At 44.6% G+C, this 21,986-nt stretch overlaps 3 protein-coding genes across 4 annotated transcripts; 2 read left to right on the top strand and 1 right to left on the bottom strand.

The window, feature by feature from the left end:
• Window positions 1-558: 558 nt before the first annotated feature.
• LOC139205753 (histidine N-acetyltransferase-like) lies at window positions 559-4,523 on the top strand. Its single transcript, XM_070836053.1, has 4 exons — window positions 559-625; window positions 2,415-2,534; window positions 2,724-2,948; window positions 3,965-4,523. The coding sequence occupies exons 1-4, from the start codon at window positions 560-562 to the stop codon at window positions 4,520-4,522; spliced, it is 969 nt and encodes a 322-aa protein (XP_070692154.1). The 5' UTR covers window position 559; the 3' UTR covers window position 4,523.
• A 4,890-nt stretch (window positions 4,524-9,413) lies between these two features.
• Window positions 9,414-11,695, bottom strand: LOC139205749 (tripartite motif-containing protein 16-like). The gene has a single exon (XM_070836046.1). The coding sequence runs from the start codon at window positions 11,668-11,670 to the stop codon at window positions 9,961-9,963; it is 1,710 nt and encodes a 569-aa protein (XP_070692147.1). The 5' UTR covers window positions 11,671-11,695; the 3' UTR covers window positions 9,414-9,960.
• Window positions 11,696-14,971: 3,276 nt separating this feature from the next.
• On the top strand, window positions 14,972-20,737 carry LOC139205752 (zinc transporter ZIP1-like). Of its 2 annotated transcripts, none has more exons than XM_070836051.1 (4): window positions 14,972-15,081; window positions 16,543-16,757; window positions 17,305-17,435; window positions 18,729-20,737. In XM_070836051.1, the coding sequence occupies exons 2-4, from the start codon at window positions 16,550-16,552 to the stop codon at window positions 19,416-19,418; spliced, it is 1,029 nt and encodes a 342-aa protein (XP_070692152.1). In that variant the 5' UTR covers window positions 14,972-15,081; window positions 16,543-16,549; the 3' UTR covers window positions 19,419-20,737. The 2 variants fall into 2 exon arrangements, with proteins under 2 accessions (XP_070692152.1, XP_070692151.1); XM_070836050.1 differs by having other exon boundaries at window positions 16,537-16,757.
• The last annotated feature ends 1,249 nt before the right edge of the window (window positions 20,738-21,986 follow it).

Here is a 21,986-nt window from a genome sequence, read left to right as displayed (position 1 = left end):
AACCTAACTCTAACTTTAGAAGTGTACATCTCAGCTGAATAGTTTGAATTTAATTCACTGATTATATGATCTATTTTATTGATCTGGTCCCGGCTGTGAGCTGGATCCAGCACAGATTTGATCCAGATGTGGCCCAACGACAAATGAAGCTCATTTCTATTCATTAATTGTTTTATTCAGAAGCACCAAGATGCCCCCAGCAGGTGGCATTGGTTAGATCCAATCTGCCTCAGATCACTTTTCATGCACTTCTCCTTTAAGAAGTCCTCCTGGGTGCGGCCTCGTCCTCCCGCCAGCCCGATTCTGATTGGACGCAGGTATGTGCAGCCAATGGGAACGCAGCATCGGGGTTCGTCCTCAAAGAATGTGCTCCAGATGTGTGACTCTGTGCCTCATACTGTAGCCGAGTGGCAGCTTCCACAAAGAGAGTTTTTCAGTCCTTGAGAACAACAAACACAAAACTCTCTGTGTCTTTCAGTAACTCAGAAGATCTGAGGCAGCAGCTCAGATGCTACGACCCCGATCAGGTCAGCTGGTCCAGCTGAGAGAAGAGCTGTGGATGTCTGCAGCGAGGGAAGCTTGTGATGTGGCGTACAGCTTGGCGGAGGAGCAGGACTTCCAGCAGGTCCCCAACATTTATTTTTTATTGTAAAACTGTAAAAAAAAAAAAAAAAAAGAAATCCTGCTGTTACTGTGAAGTTCTCCTGCCTTAAAGGATCATTCCACTTCATTTCAATGTAGTTTCATAGACTCCATCAGTAACTACAGCACTGTGCTCCCAGACGTCGGCACTCTGAGAAGGTCGAAACGGTGTTTTTTCCTTGTGTGTAATTGATATTCCAGCCTCACGGGGCCTCCGAGGGCGTCTTCAGGCCCTGAAGTTATGCAAAAGCACCGACACTCACTTTGAAAACACTCCAGTCCAAGTAAAAGTTCTGCATTCAAACCCTCACTTGGGTAAAAGTATGTGAGTGCCACAGTAAAACGTACTTAGATTACTCTCAGTGTTTGCTGTGACTCATTACGATGTAGTGGAGCAGAAGTGTTAAGTTACTTTAAATGGAAACACTCAGGTAGAGAAACAGTTTAACTAATAGAACTGTTTAGTGTTTTATAGGGTTGGAGTCAGAAAACGTGTGCATCAAGACATCAAGCCTCAAAGTATCACTATGTCTGTCAAATCAGTGGAGAAGTGAACTCCACTCTTCATGGATGAACCCCAGAACAACAAAAACACCTGTTAGAAACACCTTTAAAGCAGCAGCAGAAGAAGAAACGCGGCCTGTTTGATCCTGTTAGAAACACCTTTAAAGCAGCAGCAGAAGAAGAAACGCGGCCTGTTTGATCCTGTTAGAAACACCTTTAAAGCAGCAGCAGAAGAAGAAACGCGGCCTGTTTGATCCTGTTAGAAACACATTTAAAGCAGCAGAAGAAGAAACGCGGCCTGTTTGATCCTGTTAGAAACACATTTAAAGCAGCAGAAGAAGAAACACAGCCTGTTTGATCCCATTAGAAACACATTTAAAGCAGCAGAAGAAGAAACGCGGCCTGTTTGATCCTGTTAGAAACACATTTAAAGCAGCAGCAGAAGAAGAAACGCGGCCCGTTTGATCCCGTTAGAAACACATTTAAAGCAGCAGCAGAAGAAGAAACGCAGCCTGTTTGATCCCGTTAGAAACACATTTAAAGCAGCAGAAGAAGAAGAAACGCGGCCTGTTTGATCCTGTTAGAATAGTGATGGGAATTTCAGCTCTTTTTAGAGAGCCGGCTCTTTCGGCTCCCAAGTGGCTCCTCAGATTTTTTTGGTTGCTTCAATAAATTTATTACCAAATTATGTGTAAAATGAATTATTAATGTAAAAAACACATTATTTAGAATATTTATTGTTTATATTGCCTTATTGATTTGAAATTATTTAATTTCACTGGGGTCATGGAGCTCTGGGCTGCAGGTCTTGGTGGCTGTGCTGTTGTCCTGGATGATGCTGTAGACATTGCAGGAGCTGTAGACACACTGGCACCTTCATTAACAGCAGCTTCCCTTGCTTGTCTTTCCTCCTCTAACTGAATTCATGGTGAACAGTACACGCATGCCTGTGCAGGTTATTTGTGGAGCCTGCCTGATATGAAATTTTAATTTTGCAAAGTCTGCACTCTGCCTTTGAACTATCAATATTAAAAAATAAATAAATAAATAAATATCATATTAAAATGTGTCCAAATTTTTCTACATTTTCTGTCGCTCATGTTTCTCACCTGTCCTGCCTGCAGTCTGACTTGTAGCAGTGCTCTCTCTCGCTCTCTTGTCTCTCCCTCACTCCAGTTCGTGTGCTCACTGTGCTGTGTCTATAAGGCCAAGGCCAGAATGCGATGCAGACGGGATTTCGGGGGAAGATTCATGTGTTGGTGTTGCAGGTCCTGAACATCTGCGGTAGCGATGCCTTCGACGGACTGGACTACATGGCTGCCACCTTCCACCGCTGGCTGCAGGAGCCTGGACGTCTCGTCTTCGTCGCCAGGATGACCAACAGAGTGGTGAGGAAGAAGAGAGTCACTACAAACCACAGGCTGCATATAAGAAGTGGACGGAGCCGCCATGACAGTTTGTTTGGTTCCACGGCTTTAAGGCTCCACCGTTCAGACCAGGAAGCTGCGTCCACTTCTTTTAAACAGTCGATGCCACAAACAAATGAACCACATTTGTTCACCTGTGTTCACCTGCAGGTGGCGCTGGAGTCTGCGCTGCTGGTCGACGGTGGTCAGACGGTCGTGTTTCAGGGTCTCAGGGTGGCGCCTGATTTGAGAGGCCGCGGCATCGCTGGCGCCCTCCAGAGGCACGTGACCGACTACGTCCGCCGCCACTACCCACAAGTCTCTGCTGTCAGGCTGAGCCGAGGAGACCGGCCTTCACCGCAAACGCTGGCCAAGTACCGAGTCATCGCCAAAGAGGTGAGTCACACCTGTTCAAACACCTGTTCACTCAAAGTATTGTGGGAAGTCAGATCCTGACTGGAGTTCAGCTTTACCATCCAGGGTGAAGACTGTGAAGGGCTTTTGATTAAGATTAGTGTTGAGTTAAAGGCTAACTAGTTAACCTGCACCCTGTTTTTACTTATTTGGGGTTTGAAAGGACTGTTAGGCACAAAAAGTGTTGGAATTGGTCCTGTTGATCGCCTCAGGTGGCCAAACGGCCTGCAGGCTAATCCTTTGGTACCTGATCCCAGTACATGTGTTTTTTCCCACTGATAATATCATGGAAAGGATCCCTGTACACACCTGTGGGATCATTTTTGTTTAACTAGAAATAGCAGTTATATTGCTCAGTTCAACCCACCAGACTCTGTTAACAAAAGCAGTCATTTTAGCCTGCAGAAAATGGGAGTCGCTGGTCTCCTACTGCCTCCATCAGCGAGTTTGTTTGTGTTATCGTGTGACTGAGATGTTTTAAAAGGTTAGTTTGGATCCAAACTAACATGTTAAGACACAGAAACTAGACCAGCAGCTCCTGTGTCCTGTTCTCTAAAATCACTGTTTTAGTGAATGTAGTCTGGTGTGTGTGCTGTTTGTGGTTAAACCAAAAGGATCTTCCAGGTCTCTCTCTGTAGGGATCCTAAAACAAGCTCTTTTAGTGGACCTACTGTGATCAGTTTGGCTGGCTGAGGTGATCTACTGGACCAGTTCCAACACTTTTACTACCCACCAGTCATTCAGACACCAGGATGTGTAAAAATAGAGCCCAGGATTAAAAAATATCAGACATAAAGAATATACATTTTCTTTCCAAGTTGGAATCCTTTGTCTCTTTTCTAAACTGTTTGTTTGTCACTCCTCATGTGTTCAGTTTAACAACTGTTTGTGTTTCACTGTGACTTTTAGATTAAAATCAGAAAATATGTCAAATGAGTCAAACATACAAAGAATCCGTCTCATCCTCCAGCTGAGCTCCTGACTGTCGCCCCCTGCAGGCCATCTTGTGTCTGTGCTGCGAGGCGGCTGACCTCGGCCTCTTTGTGGCCGAGCTGAGCTCCAGACTCCCCGGCCGGGCGGACCCGTCCCCCCCCGCCCCGGTGACCCTGAGCCAGCAGCAGGCGGAGACTCTGCTCCTGAGCGAGCACGTGGTTTCCAACCTGCTGCCCGGGAAAACCATCATCAACGACTGGGAGCCTCTGCGGCCCGTGGAGGCCAACATGGAGGTGCTGCGCCGCAGGGGACTGACGTGGATCGCGGACCGTGAGTTTGAGCCCGCCGCCATCAGCCTGTGCACCACGCCGTACGCTGTCCCCTACCGCCACGACGCCCTGCACTTCAACATCAACGTCTTCGGCCGCAGTCTGGCTTCGGTGTGCGCCGTGTTTCTGGCTCAGCTGGAAGCTTTGCTGCAGAGTCTCCGAGGTTACCTGATCTTCTACACCTACGTGGACCCTACGGTTTGGCCGGGGCTTCGCCAGACCTGCCAGAACAACAGCAACGTGTCGCTCTTCAAGGATTACTGCCAGGAGCTCGTGTTGGAGACGGACCTCTGAGTGGCTGCCGGAGCCAGAACAGCCTGAAGCCGCTGCTCTGGGAACAAGACGGCAGCTCGATGCTCGATGGACTAAAGTCCTGAATGACAAGTAAACACCAGGTGGCACAGAGTCACAGCACAGGTGTCATCGCTGAGAAAAACAACTGTATTTTGTTGTCTTGTCCCTTCAAGTTCCCAGATGAAAGTCTGGTGGAGATTAAAACACGTCTTTGCCCAGACAGACCTGATCCAAACGTTAGAACAACAGAACTAGAACCAGAGGTGTTTCTGTCATTGGTTCCCCTCAGTTCACCGCTCCCACAGTCAGGAAGCTGAGTAACGAGCCCATGAATCACAGGCAGAATTTCGGTGCAGGTGTCAGTGAAATGGAATAAGAGCAGCGACTTCTTCTTTCTCCGTTGAACAATAAAGAAATGAGGGAAATATGAAAATGACGATGACGCACAGACGAGTGATGCTACAATGAAGGCAGGTCCTGATGCTGCTCTGTGGGGATTCCTGAATCCTTCACGCTGGATTCCTGAATCCTTCACGTTGGATTCCTGAATCCTTCACGCTGGATTCCTGAATCCTTCAAGTTGGATTCCTGAATCCTTCACGCTGGATTCCTGAATCCTTCACGCTGGATTCCTGAATCCTTCAAGTTGGATTCCTGAATCCTTCACGCTGGATTCCTGAATCCTTCAAGTTGGATTCCTGAATCCTTCACGTTGGATTTCTGAATCCTTCAAGTTGGATCCTGGTCCAGGTCTGGGAGAGCGACTCACCGTCCACCGGTGACCCCGCCAGGCTGCCGTGTGTCCCGCTGACGGTATTTCTATTAAATTAAAAGATTTACACATCGTTTAGGAAGCTGTTCAGTCCTGCAGTCTGCTAGAGTTCATCTTCATCTTCATCTTTTCACAGCTCAAACTGAAATCAGTGATTTAACCTCACAAGGATTCAGTAAAAAATAATGATACAATAAAATGAATATCAATGTTTGTCAGCTGACCTGTGCAATAAATGTAATTTCTTGTCATAACGTGAATATTTGTTTTAAATGAAAATGGCTAAATGTGAATATTTCCTGTTAGATTACAGAGGCGAGCTCAGCCTCCCCTCAGACTGCACAGTCCCTCCCAAACTGTGCTTCCTCACTGTTTGTCACCGGTGTGATGTTTGTAGATTATATGTCATCACTTTCCAGAAAGCAGGTTTTGTATCTCACACACGTGCAGAACTTGTTCAGGCTCGCTGATCCGACATGAAGGCGAAGTAAAGCGGCCTGAGCTGAGGCAGCCAGTAGCTCTGCCTCAGTGAAGGAGGCGTGCTGAGCCCACGGGTTTCTGCTCGTCCCGCTGTCGCTCTTCTTCTACGCACTCATAGAAAGATACAACATGAAACATGCGAGATAAAAGTTCACACCTGAGCCTGCGGAGTTTAGAACAAAGTCACAGGAGGACAGACGAATGGACTTTATTTACAAGTGAAGGTAGGAGCAGGCACAAGATGTAGAAGTGTGATGGCAAACTAAGAACACAGAGGGTTTCTGAGCTCGTCAGCAAACATCAGATATTATATCAGGCAGCAGTGGCAGGAAGAACTCCCCTTTAACAGGAGGAACTCCCCTTTAACAGGAAGAACTCCCCTTTAACAGCAGAAACTCCCCTTTAACAGGAGGAACTCCCCTTTAACAGGAGGAACTCCCCTTTAACAGCAGAAACTCCCCTTTAACAGGAAGAACTCCCCTTTAACAGCAGAAACTCCCCTTTAACAGCAGAAACTCCCCTTTAACAGTAGAAACTCCCCTTTAACGGGAAGAACTCCCCTTTAACAGTAGAAACTCCCCTTTAACAGCAGAAACTCCCCTTTAACAGGAAGAACTCCCCTTTAACAGCAGAAACTCCCCTTTAATAGTAGAAACTCCCCTTTAACAGGAGGAACTCCCCTTTAACAGCAGAAACTCCCCTTTAACAGTTAACACTCCCCTTTATCAGCAGAAACTCCCTTTGACAGCAGAAACTCCCTTATAACAGTAGAAACTCCCCTTTGACAGGAAGAACTCCCCTTTAACAGTAGAAACTCCCCTTTAACAGGAGAAACTCCCCTTTAACAGGAAGAACTCCCCTTTAACAGGAGAAACTCCCCTTTAACAGCAGAAACTCCCCTTTAACAGCAGAAACTCCCCTTTAACAGGAAGAACTCCCCTTTAAAAGGGGGGAATTCCCCTTTAACAGGAAGAACTCCCCTTTAACAGGAGGAACTCCCCTTTAACAGTAGAAACTCCCCTTTAACAGCAGAAACTCCCTTTTAACAGGAGGAACTCCCCTTTAACAGGAGGAACTCCCCTTTAACAGGAAGAACTCCCCTTTAACAGCAGAAACTCCCCTTTAACAGCAGAAACTCCCCTTTAACAGTAGAAACTCCCCTTTAACAGGAAGAACTCCCCTTTAACAGTAGAAACTCCCCTTTAACAGCAGAAACTCCCCTTTAACAGGAAGAACTCCCCTTTAACAGCAGAAACTCCCCTTTAATAGTAGAAACTCCCCTTTAACAGGAGGAACTCCCCTTTAACAGCAGAAACTCCCCTTTAACAGTTAACACTCCCCTTTATCAGCAGAAACTCCCTTTGACAGCAGAAACTCCCTTATAACAGTAGAAACTCCCCTTTGACAGGAAGAACTCCCCTTTAACAGTAGAAACTCCCCTTTAACAGGAGAAACTCCCCTTTAACAGGAAGAACTCCCCTTTAACAGGAGAAACTCCCCTTTAACAGCAGAAACTCCCCTTTAAAAGCAGAAACTCCCCTTTAACAGGAAGAACTCCCCTTTAAAAGGGGGGAATTCCCCTTTAACAGGAAGAACTCCCCTTTAACAGGAGGAACTCCCCTTTAACAGTAGAAACTCCCCTTTAACAGCAGAAACTCCCTTTTAACAGGAGGAACTCCCCTTTAACAGGAGGAACTCCCCTTTAACAGTAGAAACTCCCCTTTAACAGCAGAAACTCCCTTTTAACAGGAGGAACTCCCCTTTAACAGCAGAAACTCCCCTTTAACAGGAAGAACTCCCCTTTAACAGCAGAAACTCCCCTTTAACAGGAGGAACTCCCCTTTAACAGTAGAAACTCCCCTTTAACAGCAGAAACTCCCTTTTAACAGGAGGAACTCCCTTTTAACAGGAGGAACTCCCCTTTAACAGCAGAAACTCCCCTTCAACAGTAGAAACTCCCCTTTAACAGCAGAAACTCCCCTTTAACAGCAGAAACTCCCCTTTAACAGGAGGAACTCCCCTTTAACAGTAGAAACTCCCCTTTAACAGCAGAAACTCCCTTTTAACAGGAGGAACTCCCCTTTAACAGCAGAAACTCCCCTTTAACAGGAGAAACTTCCCTTTAACAGTAGAAACTCCCCTTTAACAGGAGGAACTCCCCTTTAACAGCAGAAACTCCCCTTTAACAGTAGAAACTCCCCTTTAACAGGAGGAACTCCCCTTTAACAGCAGAAACTCCCCTTTAACAGCAGAAACTCCCCTTTAACAGGAGGAACTCCCCTTTAACAGTAGAAACTCCCCTTTAACAGCAGAAACTCCCTTTTAACAGGAGGAACTCCCTTTTAACAGGAGGAACTCCCCTTTAACAGCAGAAACTCCCCTTCAACAGTAGAAACTCCCCTTTAACAGCAGAAACTCCCCTTTAACAGCAGAAACTCCCCTTTAACAGGAGGAACTCCCCTTTAACAGTAGAAACTCCCCTTTAACAGCAGAAACTCCCTTTTAACAGGAGGAACTCCCCTTTAACAGCAGAAACTCCCCTTTAACAGGAGAAACTTCCCTTTAACAGTAGAAACTCCCCTTTAACAGGAGGAACTCCCCTTTAACAGCAGAAACTCCCCTTTAACAGGAGGAACTCCCCTTTAACAGTAGAAACTCCCCTTTAACAGCAGAAACTCCCTTTTAACAGGAGGAACTCCCCTTTAACAGCAGAAACTCCCCTTTAACAGGAGAAACTTCCCTTTAACAGTAGAAACTCCCCTTTAACAGGAGGAACTCCCCTTTAACAGCAGAAACTCCCCTTTAACAGTAGAAACTCCCCTTTAACAGCAAAAACTCCCCTCTAACAGGAGAAACTTCCCTTTAACAGCAGAAACTCCCCTTTAACAGTAGAAACTCCCCTCTAACAGGAGAAACTTCCCTTTAACAGGAGGAACTCCCTTTTAACAGGAGGAACTCCCCTTTAACAGTAGAAACTCCCCTTTAACAGCAGAAACTCCCCTTTAACAGCAAAAACTCCCCTCTAACAGGAGAAACTTCCCTTTAACAGCAGAAACTCCCCTTTAACAGCAGAAACTCCCCTCTAACAGGAGAAACTTCCCTTTAACAGGAGAAACTCCCCTTTAACTGGAAGAACTCCCCTTTAACAGGATAAATTCCCTTTAAGAGCAAAAACTCCCCTTTAACTGGAGAAACTCCCCTTTAAATGCAAAACCTCCCCTTTAACAGAGCTAATTCCCCTTTAACAGCAGAAACACCCCTTTAAATGCAAAATCTCCCCTTTAACAGGAGAAACTCCCCTTTAACTGGAAAACTCCCCTTTAACAGGAGAAACTCCCCTTTAACTGGAAGAACTCCCCTTTAACAGGAGGAACTCCCCTTTAACTGGAAGAACTCCCCTTTAACAGCAGAAACTCCCCTTTAAATGCAAAATCTCCCCTTTAACAGGAGGAACTCCCCTTTAACTGGAAGAACTCCCCTTTAACAGCAGAAACTCCCCTTTAAATGCAAAATCTCCCCTTTAACAGCAAAAACTCCCCTTTAACAGGACAAACTCCCCTTTAATTGGAAAAACTCCCCTTCAATTGGAAAAACTCCCCTTTAACAGGAGAAATTCCCCTTTAAAAGGAAAAACTCCCCTTTAACAGAACTAATTCCCCTTTAATAGCAAAAACTCCCTTTTAACTGGAAAACCTCCCCTGTAACAGCAAAAACTCCACTTTAACTGGAGAAACTCCCCTTTAACAGGACTTACTCCCCTTTAAATGCAAAAACTCCCCTTTAACAGAACTAATTCCCCTTTAACAGGAGGAACTCCCCTTTAACAGCAGAAACACAACTTTAAATGCAAAAACTCCCCTCTAACAGCAGAATCTCCCCTCTAACAGCAGAACCCTGGAACAGACCCAGGCTCAGAGGGGGGGGGTGCACACCAATCAACAGCCATAATAATAATAAGATCAACTGTAGAGCTGACAGCAGGACTGTGACTAATAATGATCAATAAGGTGACAGTGAAAAACATGACAATAGTTCATGTTGCTGATCGTCGGCCGCCAGAGGAGACGTCAAAGTCCCGCCCACGACGTCTGACTGACAGGTGATCTCAGGTAAAGAAAGGCCACAACAGTCGGCTCTCAGCAACAAACAGGAAGTCAGAATGAGCTGAAGAATTAAATCACAGAATCTAACCCAGCGTCCCTGAAACCACCTCTGACTGTCTGAGGTTCATGAACTCAGCACAGGATCCAGGACTACAGTAAATCCAGACTCCAGCGTGTAGCGGCTGAGTGAAGGAGGTCTGGACTCTGTGGAGGAGAGTCATGGTCTCAGAGACGCTGTAGAAGGACAGAACACCTGCTCTGTGGTCCAGGTACACCCCCACTCTGGAGGACCAAGGACCTGAGACGGGAGTGTAGACACTGTTGTGATAAAACTGATAACTGTTTGTGTCACAATACAGCATCCAAGATTTGTCATTGAATCCAAGTCTAGAGTCATTTGATCTCCCGTCTCTCCTGATGCTCTTGTATGTGACGGCTACATCAAACCACCTCCCTCTGATCTCCACCTCCCAGTAACAACGTCCAGTCAGACTCTCTCTGCTCAGGACCTGAGGCCTGTAAGTGAATCTGTCTGGATGATCAGAATAAGACTGTTCTTCTTCCACAAATGTTACTTTTCTGTTCTCCTCAGACAATAACAGAAGTCTAAAAGCTGTGTTTGGATCCAGTGTGATCTGTCGAGCATATCTTAAGAATCCAGCTCTGGTCGTGGGCTCTGGTTGAGGCAGTGAAACGTCCACCTGAGTCACAGTCAGTGAGATGTTTGTCCAGTGGTCCCTCAGAGCGTCCTGTAGTTTCTCTCTGAGCTCTGACACAGCAGCCGTCACGTCCTCAAAGTGTCTCAGAGGACGGATGTTGATGCTGGATGAGTGTGTGTCCTCTCTGAGAGCTGGCAGTGATCTGTAGCTGTGGACAAACTGGCTGTGATCCTCTGTGTGTGAGAGCTCCTCCAGCTCAGCGTCCCTCCTCTTCAGCTCCCTGATCTCCTGCTCCAGCTCCTCCTGAAGCTCTTTGACTCGACTCACTTCGGCTTCCTGCTGGGATCTGACCTGCCGCTTCAGCTCAGAGCTCCTTCTCTCCATCAGACGGATCAGCTCGGTGAACGTCTCCTCGCCGTGCTCCACTGCTTCATCGGCAGAGCTGCAGATGTCCTCCACCTCCTGCTGGAGCTCCTTCAGGTCTTTCTCTCTGTCCTGGATCCTCTGCTGGATGTTCAGGCGACTCCTCTCCAGCTCTGTCTGCCTCTCAGTCCTCTCTGCTGCAGCTGACACTGTGTCGTGGCCTTTATGTTGGTCCAAAGAGCAGAGATAACAGATACTCTGCTGATCGGTGCGGCAGAATATCTTCATCACCTCATCGTGACGAGAGCAGATGTTCTCCTGGAGCTTCCTGGACGGCTCCACCAGCTTGTGTTTCTTAAATGCAGCCACTTCATAGTGAGGCTGCAGGTGTTGCTCACAGTAAGACACCAGACAGACCAGACAGGACTTGAGGGCTTTCAGTTTCCTCCCAGTGCAGAAATCACAGGCCACATCTTCAGCTCCAGCGTAGCAGTGATCAGCAGGAGCAGCCTGGAGTCCCGTCTTCTTCAGCTCCTCCACTAAAGCTGCTAACATGGTGTTTTTCAGCAGGACAGGCCTCGGTGTGAACGTCTGCCTGCACTGAGGGCAGCTGTACATCCTCTTCTCATCCTCCTCTTTATTCCAGTGGGCTCTAATACAGCTCATGCAGTAGTTGTGATCGCAGGAAGTCGTCACCGGATTCTTCAGGACGTCCTGACAGATCGAACAGGAGAAGGTTTCACGGTCCAGCTGGACTCCTTTCTGCGCCATTTCTCCTCTCAGAGACTCAACGACTGTCTGAGTTTCACTTTCTCGTCACTGAAAACCGGTTTGATCTGAACTTGTTGGTCCCACCCATCTTCAGACTGAGAGCAGGAGGAAGAGGGAGGAGTTATCAAGCTCTGACTGACTCTGAACGAGGGAGGAAAGTTCAGACTGACAGCGCTGCTCCTCTTCCTCCAGTGAAAACCTGCTTCCCTTTGAAAACACTGCAGTCTTTAGTTTTAAAGGACTTCCTGCCTCCTCAGGCTCCATATTTCTCAAACTCTTCCTCATATTCTGCTCAGTTTCATGTTGCAGCAGCAATAACTGACAAACATGACAGTAAAACTCTGCCCTCTGCAGCAATAAGAGTTAAGTCAGTCAGTATCATATTCCAGTGGTGGAATAAGCACTCAGATCCTTTACTACAGTCAAAGTACTGTAATAATATCACATTTATTGATCCTAACCAGAGCGGAAACGTGGCTGCTGTTGTTTCCTCTGCATGTGACACACAGTGGGAAGATTCACATCCTCTAATGAAGCTTTTTATTGTGGAAGATAAGAGTCCCAGTTTAGGATCTCACGTGATGTTAAAGGTTGGTTTTACACACCAGACTCCATTCACAAAAACAGTCATTTTAACTCACAGAACACAGGAGCTGCTGGTCTGTGGTTAGTTTATATTTTTTTTGTTTTGTGACGTTTGTGTTTAGTTCTAGTTCAGTTCAAACCTACCACAATATTTGTGAACACAACTAAACTAACCGACTGAGGCAGCGACAGACCAGCAGCTCCTGTCTTCTGTGAAATAAAATTACTGTTTTTGTGAATGGAGTTTGGTGGCTTTGAAGAGAACACAGTTAACAATAAGGATCTTAGAGGTCTGGACAGGTTTAAAACTACCAGATTTATCCTTTGAGGTGATTTCAGCCGTTAATAGAGAATCTGATGTTGCTACGGCGTCTTCGAAGTGTTTCTATGATCTCATGTTGTTTCCAGAGGCTGATCATTTCCTGTAAAAACATTTACTGTTTTAATAAGTGACGAAGGGGGACAGTCACACTTCCTGGATCTGAGCTCAGCTGCAGGATCAGCTGCTGGATGGATCCTCCTCCCTGCTGCAGCACTCACACACACACACACACACACACACACACACACACACACACACACACAGTCACACACACACACACCGGAAAATAAGACCTGTTGCCTTCAAAATAAAAGCACAAACCGTCATGTTTTTACGTCCAGGAGATGAAGCCAAATGTCCTCCCTCATCACAGGTTGGTGAGATTAACCATCGTTTCCCCAAAATACAAAGAAAGAACAGAGAACATCCTGGAAAAATTGATAGTATAGATAAAAAGGTCCAGTTCAGGAGATGTTGACCTGCAATATGACAATCAGTACTAGTAGTACTACGAAGTACTATGAAGTACTATGAAGTACTCACAGGTACGGAAGTCATTGAAGAACAAACTAATGTAACATTAAAAGCATAAAAGCTGTGTGGTGTAACGAAGTACACACAGAGTACTTTTACTGCGCTGTGAGTACTTAATGTACTGCACGAGGCTGAGAGTACTGCAGTACTTTTACTGCACGAGGCTGAGTGTACTGCAGTACTTTTACTGCACGAGGCTGAGAGTACTGCAGTACTTTTACTGCAAGAGGCTGAGTGTACTGCAGTACTTTTACTCCATGAGGCTGAGAGTACTGCAGTACTTTTACTGCACGAGGCTGAATGTACTGCAGTACTTTTACTGCACGAGGCTGAGAGTACTGCAGTACTTTTACTGCAAGAGGCTGAGAGTACTGCAGTACTTTTACTGCAAGAGGCTGAGTGTACTGCAGTACTTTTACTCCATGAGGCTGAGAGTACTGCAGTACTTTTACTGCACGAGGCTGAATGTACTGCAGTACTTTTACTGCACGAGGCTGAACTGCACGAGGCTGAATGTACTGCAGTACTTTTACTACACGAGGCTGAATGTACTGCAGTACTTTTACTCCATGAGGCTGAGAGTACTGCAGTACTTTTACTGCACGAGGCTGAGAGTACTGCAGTACTTTTACTGCACGAGGCTGAATATACTGCAGTACTTTTACTACACGAGGCTGAATATACTGCAGTACTTTTACTCCATGAGGCTGAGAGTACTGCAGTACATTTACTGCACGAGGCTGAGAGTACTGCAGTACTTTAACTGCACGAGGCTGAGTGTACTGCAGTACTTTTACTGCACGAGGCTGAGAGTACTGCAGTACTTTTACTGCACGAGGCTGAGAGTACTGTAGTACTTTCACTACACGAGGCTGAATATACTGCAGTACTTTTACTCCATGAGGCTGAGAGTACTGCAGTACATTTACTGCACGAGGCTGAATATACTGCAGTACTTTTACTCCACGAGGCTGAGAGTACTGCAGTGCTTTTACTGCACGAGGCTGAATATACTGCAGTACTTTTACTACACGAGGCTGAATATACTGCAGTACTTTTACTGCACGAGGCTGAGAGTACTGCAGTACTTTTACTGCACGAGGCTGAGAGTACTGCAGTACTTTTACTCCATGAGGCTGAGAGTACTGCAGTACTTTTACTCCATGAGGCTGAATGTACTGCAGTACTTTAACTCCACGAGGCTGAGAGTACTGCAGTACTTTTACTGCACGAGGCTGAATATACTGCAGTACTTTTACTACACGAGGCTGAATATACTGCAGTACTTTTACTCCATGAGGCTGAGAGTACTGCAGTACTTTTACTGCACGAGGCTGAATATACTGCAGTACTTTTTCTACACGAGGCTGAATATACTGCAGTACTTTTACTCCATGAGGCTGAATGTACTGCAGTACTTTAACTCCACGAGGCTGAGAGTACTGCAGTACTTTTACTCCACGAGGCTGAGAGTACTGCAGTACTTTTACTCCATGAGGCTGAATGTACTGCAGTACTTTAACTGCACGAGGCTGAGAGTACTGCAGTACTTTTACTCCATGAGGCTGAGAGTACTGCAGTACTTTTACTCCATGAGGCTGAATGTACTGCAGTACTTTAACTGCACGAGGCTGAGAGTACTGCAGTACTTTTACTCCATGAGGCTGAGAGTACTGCAGTACTTTTACTGCACGAGGGTGAGAGTACTGCAGTACTTTAACTGCACGAGGCTGAGAGTACTGCCGAGCCAAGTCGAGCTTTTACTTTGAAAACAGGAAGTGCGGCGTGCAGTCGTCATCACGGTGACGTGCTTGACGGCAGCTCCAGGATCAGCTGACCGGAAGTGAGTCACCTCTTCCCGGACAGCATGGACCGCTGAGGAGACTCCAGCCTGCTTTATTCTGCTTCAGCCGCTCCAGCAGAACCCGTTTCTGCCGAGGACCCGGATCCGGATCTGGATCTGGGATCAGGTACGAATCCGATTTATTACCGAGAGGCGAAAATAAAAGCAGCCAAATGCCTGAAGCTTCATCAAAGTTTCCACGTTTACATCAGTCACGTGTTTCTTCTCTGTTGTTTATCATCTCGGTTTAACTTTCTCACATATTTTAAACTTAAAGGCGGAAGTGGAACAAGTACTGCGATCATCCAGTGAAGTAAAAGTACAAAGAACAACCTTTAAAAATACTCTGTGAGCAGTGAAAATGTACTTAAGATATGAAAAGTAAAAGTACTCACTGACAAATAATTGATTAACGGATCACCAACAAGTAAACATGGTGTGTTTGACCACAGTACTGCGTCATGTTATGTAAGAATATCAGGTTTTTTTAATGTGAAAAGAAACTGTGAAAGAAATGAAGTAGAAAGTAAAGTACAGAGCGGCGTTAGATATTTTGAGTAAATGTACTGTATCAAGGGGTAGTTATTATAATTAGACTGTTTTAGATTTTTATTCTTCATATGTTAACAGCAGAGGTGGAAGAAAGTCCTCTACTGCAGCATGTAATGATAATAATAATGATGATAAACCTTATTTATACTGCACCTTTCGCACATCAAATGCAGCTCAGAGTGGTTTCTAAAACCAGAGTGTTGCACTTTGACATAATAGAAGAAGAAGCTGGGAAATGAACCACAGACTATTACAACAACAAACAAAATACTATTTTAAATAAATATTTTCTTTATGCAGAAAAAAACATAAAATAAAAGAAATAAACTTACAACGATTAACCCGGTGAAAGCTTTTTAAATCACCTCTTTAAGTCATCAACACATTTTTTTTCTCACTGGCCTCTGGGCTTCTGTACTATTGATCACATTAGGTGCAAATTTGATTACTTCAGGATACATTGTTGGGTCCTATTATTATTACTATTATTATTACTATTATTATTACTATTATTATTACTATTATATTATTATTACTGTTATTATTATTATTATTACTATTATATTATTATTATTATTATTACTATTACTATTATTATTATTATTATTATTATCATTACTATTACTATTATTATTATTATTATCATTATCATTACTATTACTATTATTATTACTATTATTATTACTATTATTATTATTATTATCATTACTATTACTATTATTATTATTATTACTATTATTATTATTATTATTATTATTATTTCTACTTTTTCTGGATTGAGAGGTCCGGAGAGGTCAGAGGTCACAGAATCCTGAGTGAATCCATGGTGAGATTCTGACCTCCTCCTCCTCCTCCTCCTCCTCCTCCTCCTCCTCCTCTTCCTCTTCCTCCTCCTCCTCCTCCTCCTCCTCCTCCTCCTCCTCCTCCTCCTCTTCCTCTTCCTCCTCCTCCTCCTCCTCCTCCTCCTCTTCCTCTTCCTCCTCCTCCTCCTCCTCCTCCTCCTCTTCCTCCTCCTCCTCCTCTCCTGAAGCGACAGATTAAAGATGTTTGTCGGGGAGGGGGCGCTGTCCTCCTCCGTCCTCCTGTCTCCGGGGAGGGAGGCGGCGGCGGTGCTGCAGGTCCGGCCGGCCGACGTTCCCGCCCTGGAGATCAAGCTGGGGGCGCTGGTGGTCCTGCTGTCCGTCACCGTGCTGTTCGGGTTCGGCCCGCTCTGCGTCGTCCGGGGGGCGGGACGCTGCTCCCTGGGTCCAGGTGAGGAAAGTACGGAAGCCCCTTTGTGCCAATATGATGGAGGAAAGAAAAAAACAAACCTATTAGTCCTATTTTAATTAAAAACTCTCTCAAAATGATAAATTAGGATCTTTTCTCCGTCGCATTGGCAGTGATGGTCTTCCATATTATATGTATATATGTATATATATATATATATATATATATATATATGTATATATATATATATATATATATATATATATATATATATATATATATATATATATATATATATACATATATATATATATATATGTATATATATATATATATATATATATATATATATATATTATATATTATCTCTATTTAGTCAATTTAATTTTTAGTCCAGCTTTATTAATATTATTATTATTATTGTGTTTTCATTTTCTTTTTTAATTAATGAAATTAATCTCAAATGAATGAATTGGTCTGTGAAGCACTTTGAGCTGAATGAACCTTTATGAAATGTGATCCACACATGAAGTTTGACTGACTGATTGACTGATTGGCTGATTGATTTGCCGGCTGATTGATCTCACAGATGTGCGCCGCAGGCTGCTCAGTTTGATCAGCTGTTTCGCTGGAGGGGTTTTCTTGGCCACCTGCCTGCTGGACCTGCTGCCGGACTACCTGCAGGGCATCAACGAGGCCTTCGGCAGCGCCGGAATCACAGTAAGAGACTTTAGACGGCGCTCACGTGTCCAGCGGCCGTAAAGCGGCACAACGCTGAGCCGACAGAAAGAGTCACAGCGACTGCAGGAAAGGAAATAAAACCTGTGCTCCATAAAAACTCAAATCTTGCAAATGCTCGCAAACAGAAATCCACAAAGTCAGACTTAATGACAAACTGAAGATTCTTACATTAACTTTTACGTTCATCTTTAAACCTGCAGCCCAAAACCCTCCACAGAGCAGAATCAGTAAATAAGAGTAAAAACAAAAAGGGATATAAAATAATGTCGAAACTGATGACTAGAACTTTACAACTATAACTTCAGCCACCAGACTCCATTGACATAATCAGTAATTTTATCTTATCTCAGTGTGCTTGTTTTTTTTTTTGTTTTTTTACACGTCTGTTCTGATCTGAAGTGATGAAGGCAGCAGTAGAGCAGTAACTCCTGTGATCTTTGAGGGTAAAATTCCTATTTTTGTGAATGTAGACACCAAAACATGCACAAATATTTACCTACAAACAGCCGTGATGCCTCTCTCTTCTATCACACCAGACTTCATTGACAAAAACAGTAATTTTACCCCACAGAAAACAGGAGCTGCTGCTCTGTCGCTGCCTCCATCAGTTAGTTTGTTTGTGTTATTGTGTGACTTTTGTGCTTTAAAGGGTTAGTTTTGATCCAACACAAGCACATAATAATATCTACAAACTAACCAGTGGAGGTTGTGGTCGACCAACAACTCCTGGGTGCTACAATGTAAAATTAATATTTTTGTCAATGGAGTCTGGTGGCCTTGAGTTGGGAAAAAAAATCAATGGTGAATGAACTGTGGGTCTTCTGGAGTTTGCACTAGTTAGACTAATTAGACAGTTGTTGTATTTCTAAACTAAGATATAAAATTTTTGGGAAGATTAAACGTCCTGCTCTCTCCATTCATAAACACAGTAGTTTTATTATTTTTTTGTGTTATCATGTGTTGCACAAATGTTGTGTTGGATCCAAACTAAACCTTTAAAATATCAAAGTCACAATAACAAACAAACTAACTGATGGAAGCAGCAGAACAGCAGCTCCTGTGTTCTGTGAGGTAAAATTACTGATTTTTTGAATGGAGTCTGGTGTGTTTGAAGAGAGCGATGTCACTCATTTAGACGCTGTTTCTTTTGTTCTTTAAAGAAAATCTTCTTTCTAGGAACAGGTGATTTATTTTTCTACATTTTAGGCTCAACGTAGATAAAACTCTGTCTTTGTTGACTTCGTTTTTTGGTTTGTTCTCTCCTCGTTGCAGCTCCAGTTCCCGCTGCCTGAGTTCATCATGGCCATGGGCTTCTTCCTGGTCCTGGTCCTGGAGCAGGTCGTCCTGGCCTTCAAGGACCAGTCGTCCTCTCACCTGGAGGAGCGTCGGGCCCTGCTGGCGGACTCCGGCGTCCAGGCGAACGACAGGAACGGCCGTCTTCACTCCCACCGCCGCCACGGGTCCGACGAGTCCGACGGGGTCCACTTCCACGTGGACTTCGGCTCCCAGTCGGCCCTGCGCGCCTTCATCCTGGTCTTCTCGCTGTCGCTGCACTCGGTGTTTGAGGGCTTGGCGGTCGGGCTGCTGGAGGAGGGGAAGGAGGTGCTGGAGATCTGCCTGGCGCTGATGATCCACAAGAGCGTCATTTCCTTCAGCCTGGCCTTCAAGCTGTCCCAGGGCCGGCTGCGGCGCTCGGCGGTGGCCGGCTGCCTGCTGCTGTTCGCCGTCATGTCCCCGCTGGGCATCGCCATCGGCATCGCCCTCACCGAGACCAAGGCGTCGCCGCAGCACCGGCTGGCCCGCTGCACGCTGGAGGGGCTGGCGGCGGGAACCTTCATCTACATCACCTTCATGGAGATCCTGCCGCACGAGCTCTCCTCCGCCAGGAACCGCATCCCCAAGGTGGCCATGCTGCTGGTGGGCTTCGCCGTGGTCACCGCCGTGCTCTTCATCAAGCTGTAACCATGGAAACGAAGGCACCCGGCGACAAAGTCTGTCCTAAAACAAAGAATCCAGCCAGAGCGTCGACAAACCACCACAGACCTCAAAACTGGTGATGTTAAACATATTGATTCCACTAAAAAAATGACGTAATTTAAAGGGATAGTGCACCAAAAATCTGTGATTTGGTTATGTTTGTTCCTTCCTCAAACGCACCAGACTCCATTCACAAAAACAGTGATTTTACCTCACAGAACACAGGAGCTGCTGGTCACGGAACACGGCTGGTTTAGTTTGGTGTAACCACAAACATGTGGCCCTCTTTAACAAACCAGCCTCCATGGATAAAAAAAGTAATTTTATCTTGCAGAACACGGGGATCCACTGTGCTACCACTGCCTTGATTAATGAATTAACAGGTTAGTTAGGATCCGAACTAACCCTTTAAAACACCAAAGTCACACAGCAACATAATCAAACTAACTTATCGAGGCAGCAGCAGAGCAGCAACTCCTGTGTTCTGTGAAGTAAAATCACTGTTTTTATCAATGGAGTCTGGTGGCTTTGAAGCAAACAAAGGAACAGAGAGCCGTTCATCATGTTATAATAAGCATCCAAATGTTGAAGAGAGATTGTGATGAAATTAAGTGATTTTGGGCTTAAATCATTTTTTTTCTTGTGAATTTTACAACTTAAATCGTTAAGTCCCCCCCACCATATAAATATATATATATAATTTTTTTTTTTTACCCACAATGACTCTTAACACGCCGTCGTACAAACATGTCACGTGATCACAGAGGTCATATTTCCACAATCACCAAAAGCAAAAACCCCAAATTCTCATCTTGCTGCCGTGAAAAGTGTCCCGACGGACGTGACGGCGTCTGATTTATCTCCTCGACCTTCGACCAAGAGGCCGAAACAGAAAAGACTCTGTGCTCTGTTCACTTCGGCTGAAAAGAAATCTTTTTATTTGGCCGAGGCTCTGCAGAGAAAGAGACGCTGCGCCGCACAAACACAATGAGCCGCTTGTTGTTGTCCAGTCGGAGGGAATTTACTACACAGCCGGACACTGAAATGTCAGAGCCTTGTGTCTCCTATTTAGGCTCAGCTTTGATTTATTTTGGACCCAACTCGCTTTAACTGGATTTCACAAGCAGGAAAAGTGCTGAAAATGTGTTTTATGCGACGTGTTTTAGACAAATCAGAACTCAGAAATGTATTTTTGTGATTATAACGACAAACTGCTTGATCCAAAGTCACTTTGAGCGTGAAAAATGTTGTATTTTGTATTGTGATGATTCGTGAAAATGACTGAATTAAACTTTTAGATCAAACAGCGACGAGATTCTTAATTTGTTGGTTTAAAATGAAAACTTTTGACATGTTATTCCCAAATTTTTTGATTTTATTCTTATCTTTTTACGTCTGATTTCAGCAGCACCTGAACGCACCGTGATCGCCGCAACTCAAGGTCCACTTACTGACCTGTTTCTGAGCTTTTAGCCTTCGTCCCTGGTCTTCATTGACAGTTGGAGTCTGCTCAGTTTGCTCTTTAATGCTTGAGTTTGATAATATCTGGAAGCTACCGGAAACCAGAAGCAGCACCGTAACCACCACTGAGGAAACAGAGGTTTATGTTCAATTAAATAAAATGATTAAAGATCATTTTTTTAAAGGGGAGGTTTTTGCCTTTGACAGAATAAATAAAATCAGTAAATTGATAAAAGTGAAAGGTAATATTTCTCCATCACAATCATACACCCTGGTCTTCATGTAGGGAGATACAATTTACAGAAATAATGTAAAATAATATAACTGAAGATTTTATTGTATAAAAGAAAATGGTTCTTGTGTCTATTTAAAAATTCTTATGGTGGTGTTGTGTGCTATATTTATATGAATGGTTTGGCATAAGTTATTTTGAACTGTAAACTTTAAAAGATCCTTTTAGTTCAACCAGAAACAGCTGTTATATCGCTCTCTTCAACGCCACCAGACTCCATTCACAAAAAGAGCAATTTTACCTCACAGAACACGAGTCGCTGGTCTACGGCTGTCTCGATCAGTTCGTTTGTTTGGGTTTTTGTGTGACTTTGGCGTGTTAAAGGGTTAATTCAGACCCAGCTCAGTATTTGTGTTACAAACAATCACATAAACAAACTAACCAATCAAGGAAGCAGTGATCCAGATACTCCTGTGTTCTGTGGGGTAAAATTACTGTTTTTATCAATGGAGTCTGGTGTGTTTGAAGAGAGCAATAGAACAGCCTTTTTGTTTACAGGGTGAGTAATAAACAAGCATCAATAGGTGTATTGATAAAGTATAAATAACTGAAAATAGTATAAATAATAAAAAGTGAATATAATTAGCCTGAAGGTTGTTTTAGGGTGTGTGTTTTTTTGCCTGCTGTGTTTGGTTGCGGGTCACGAGGAGCTCCCCCCAGCTCTGACCTGTGACCTCTGAGCGTGGCAGGTGTGCCGCAGGTGAGACCCCCCCCCCTCATTTTAATCAGGCGCTCTAATTAACTCTCTGTGTGCAGTAACCAAACTCCGCCGGCAGGGGGCGCTGCCGCTCTGCCCCCTT

This window comes from Pempheris klunzingeri, chromosome 8 (assembly GCF_042242105.1).
Source record: "Pempheris klunzingeri isolate RE-2024b chromosome 8, fPemKlu1.hap1, whole genome shotgun sequence".
Lineage (NCBI taxonomy): Eukaryota > Metazoa > Chordata > Actinopteri > Acropomatiformes > Pempheridae > Pempheris > Pempheris klunzingeri.
Note: the sequence above shows the minus strand (reverse complement) of the source record. Positions and strands in the feature narration are given on the sequence as shown.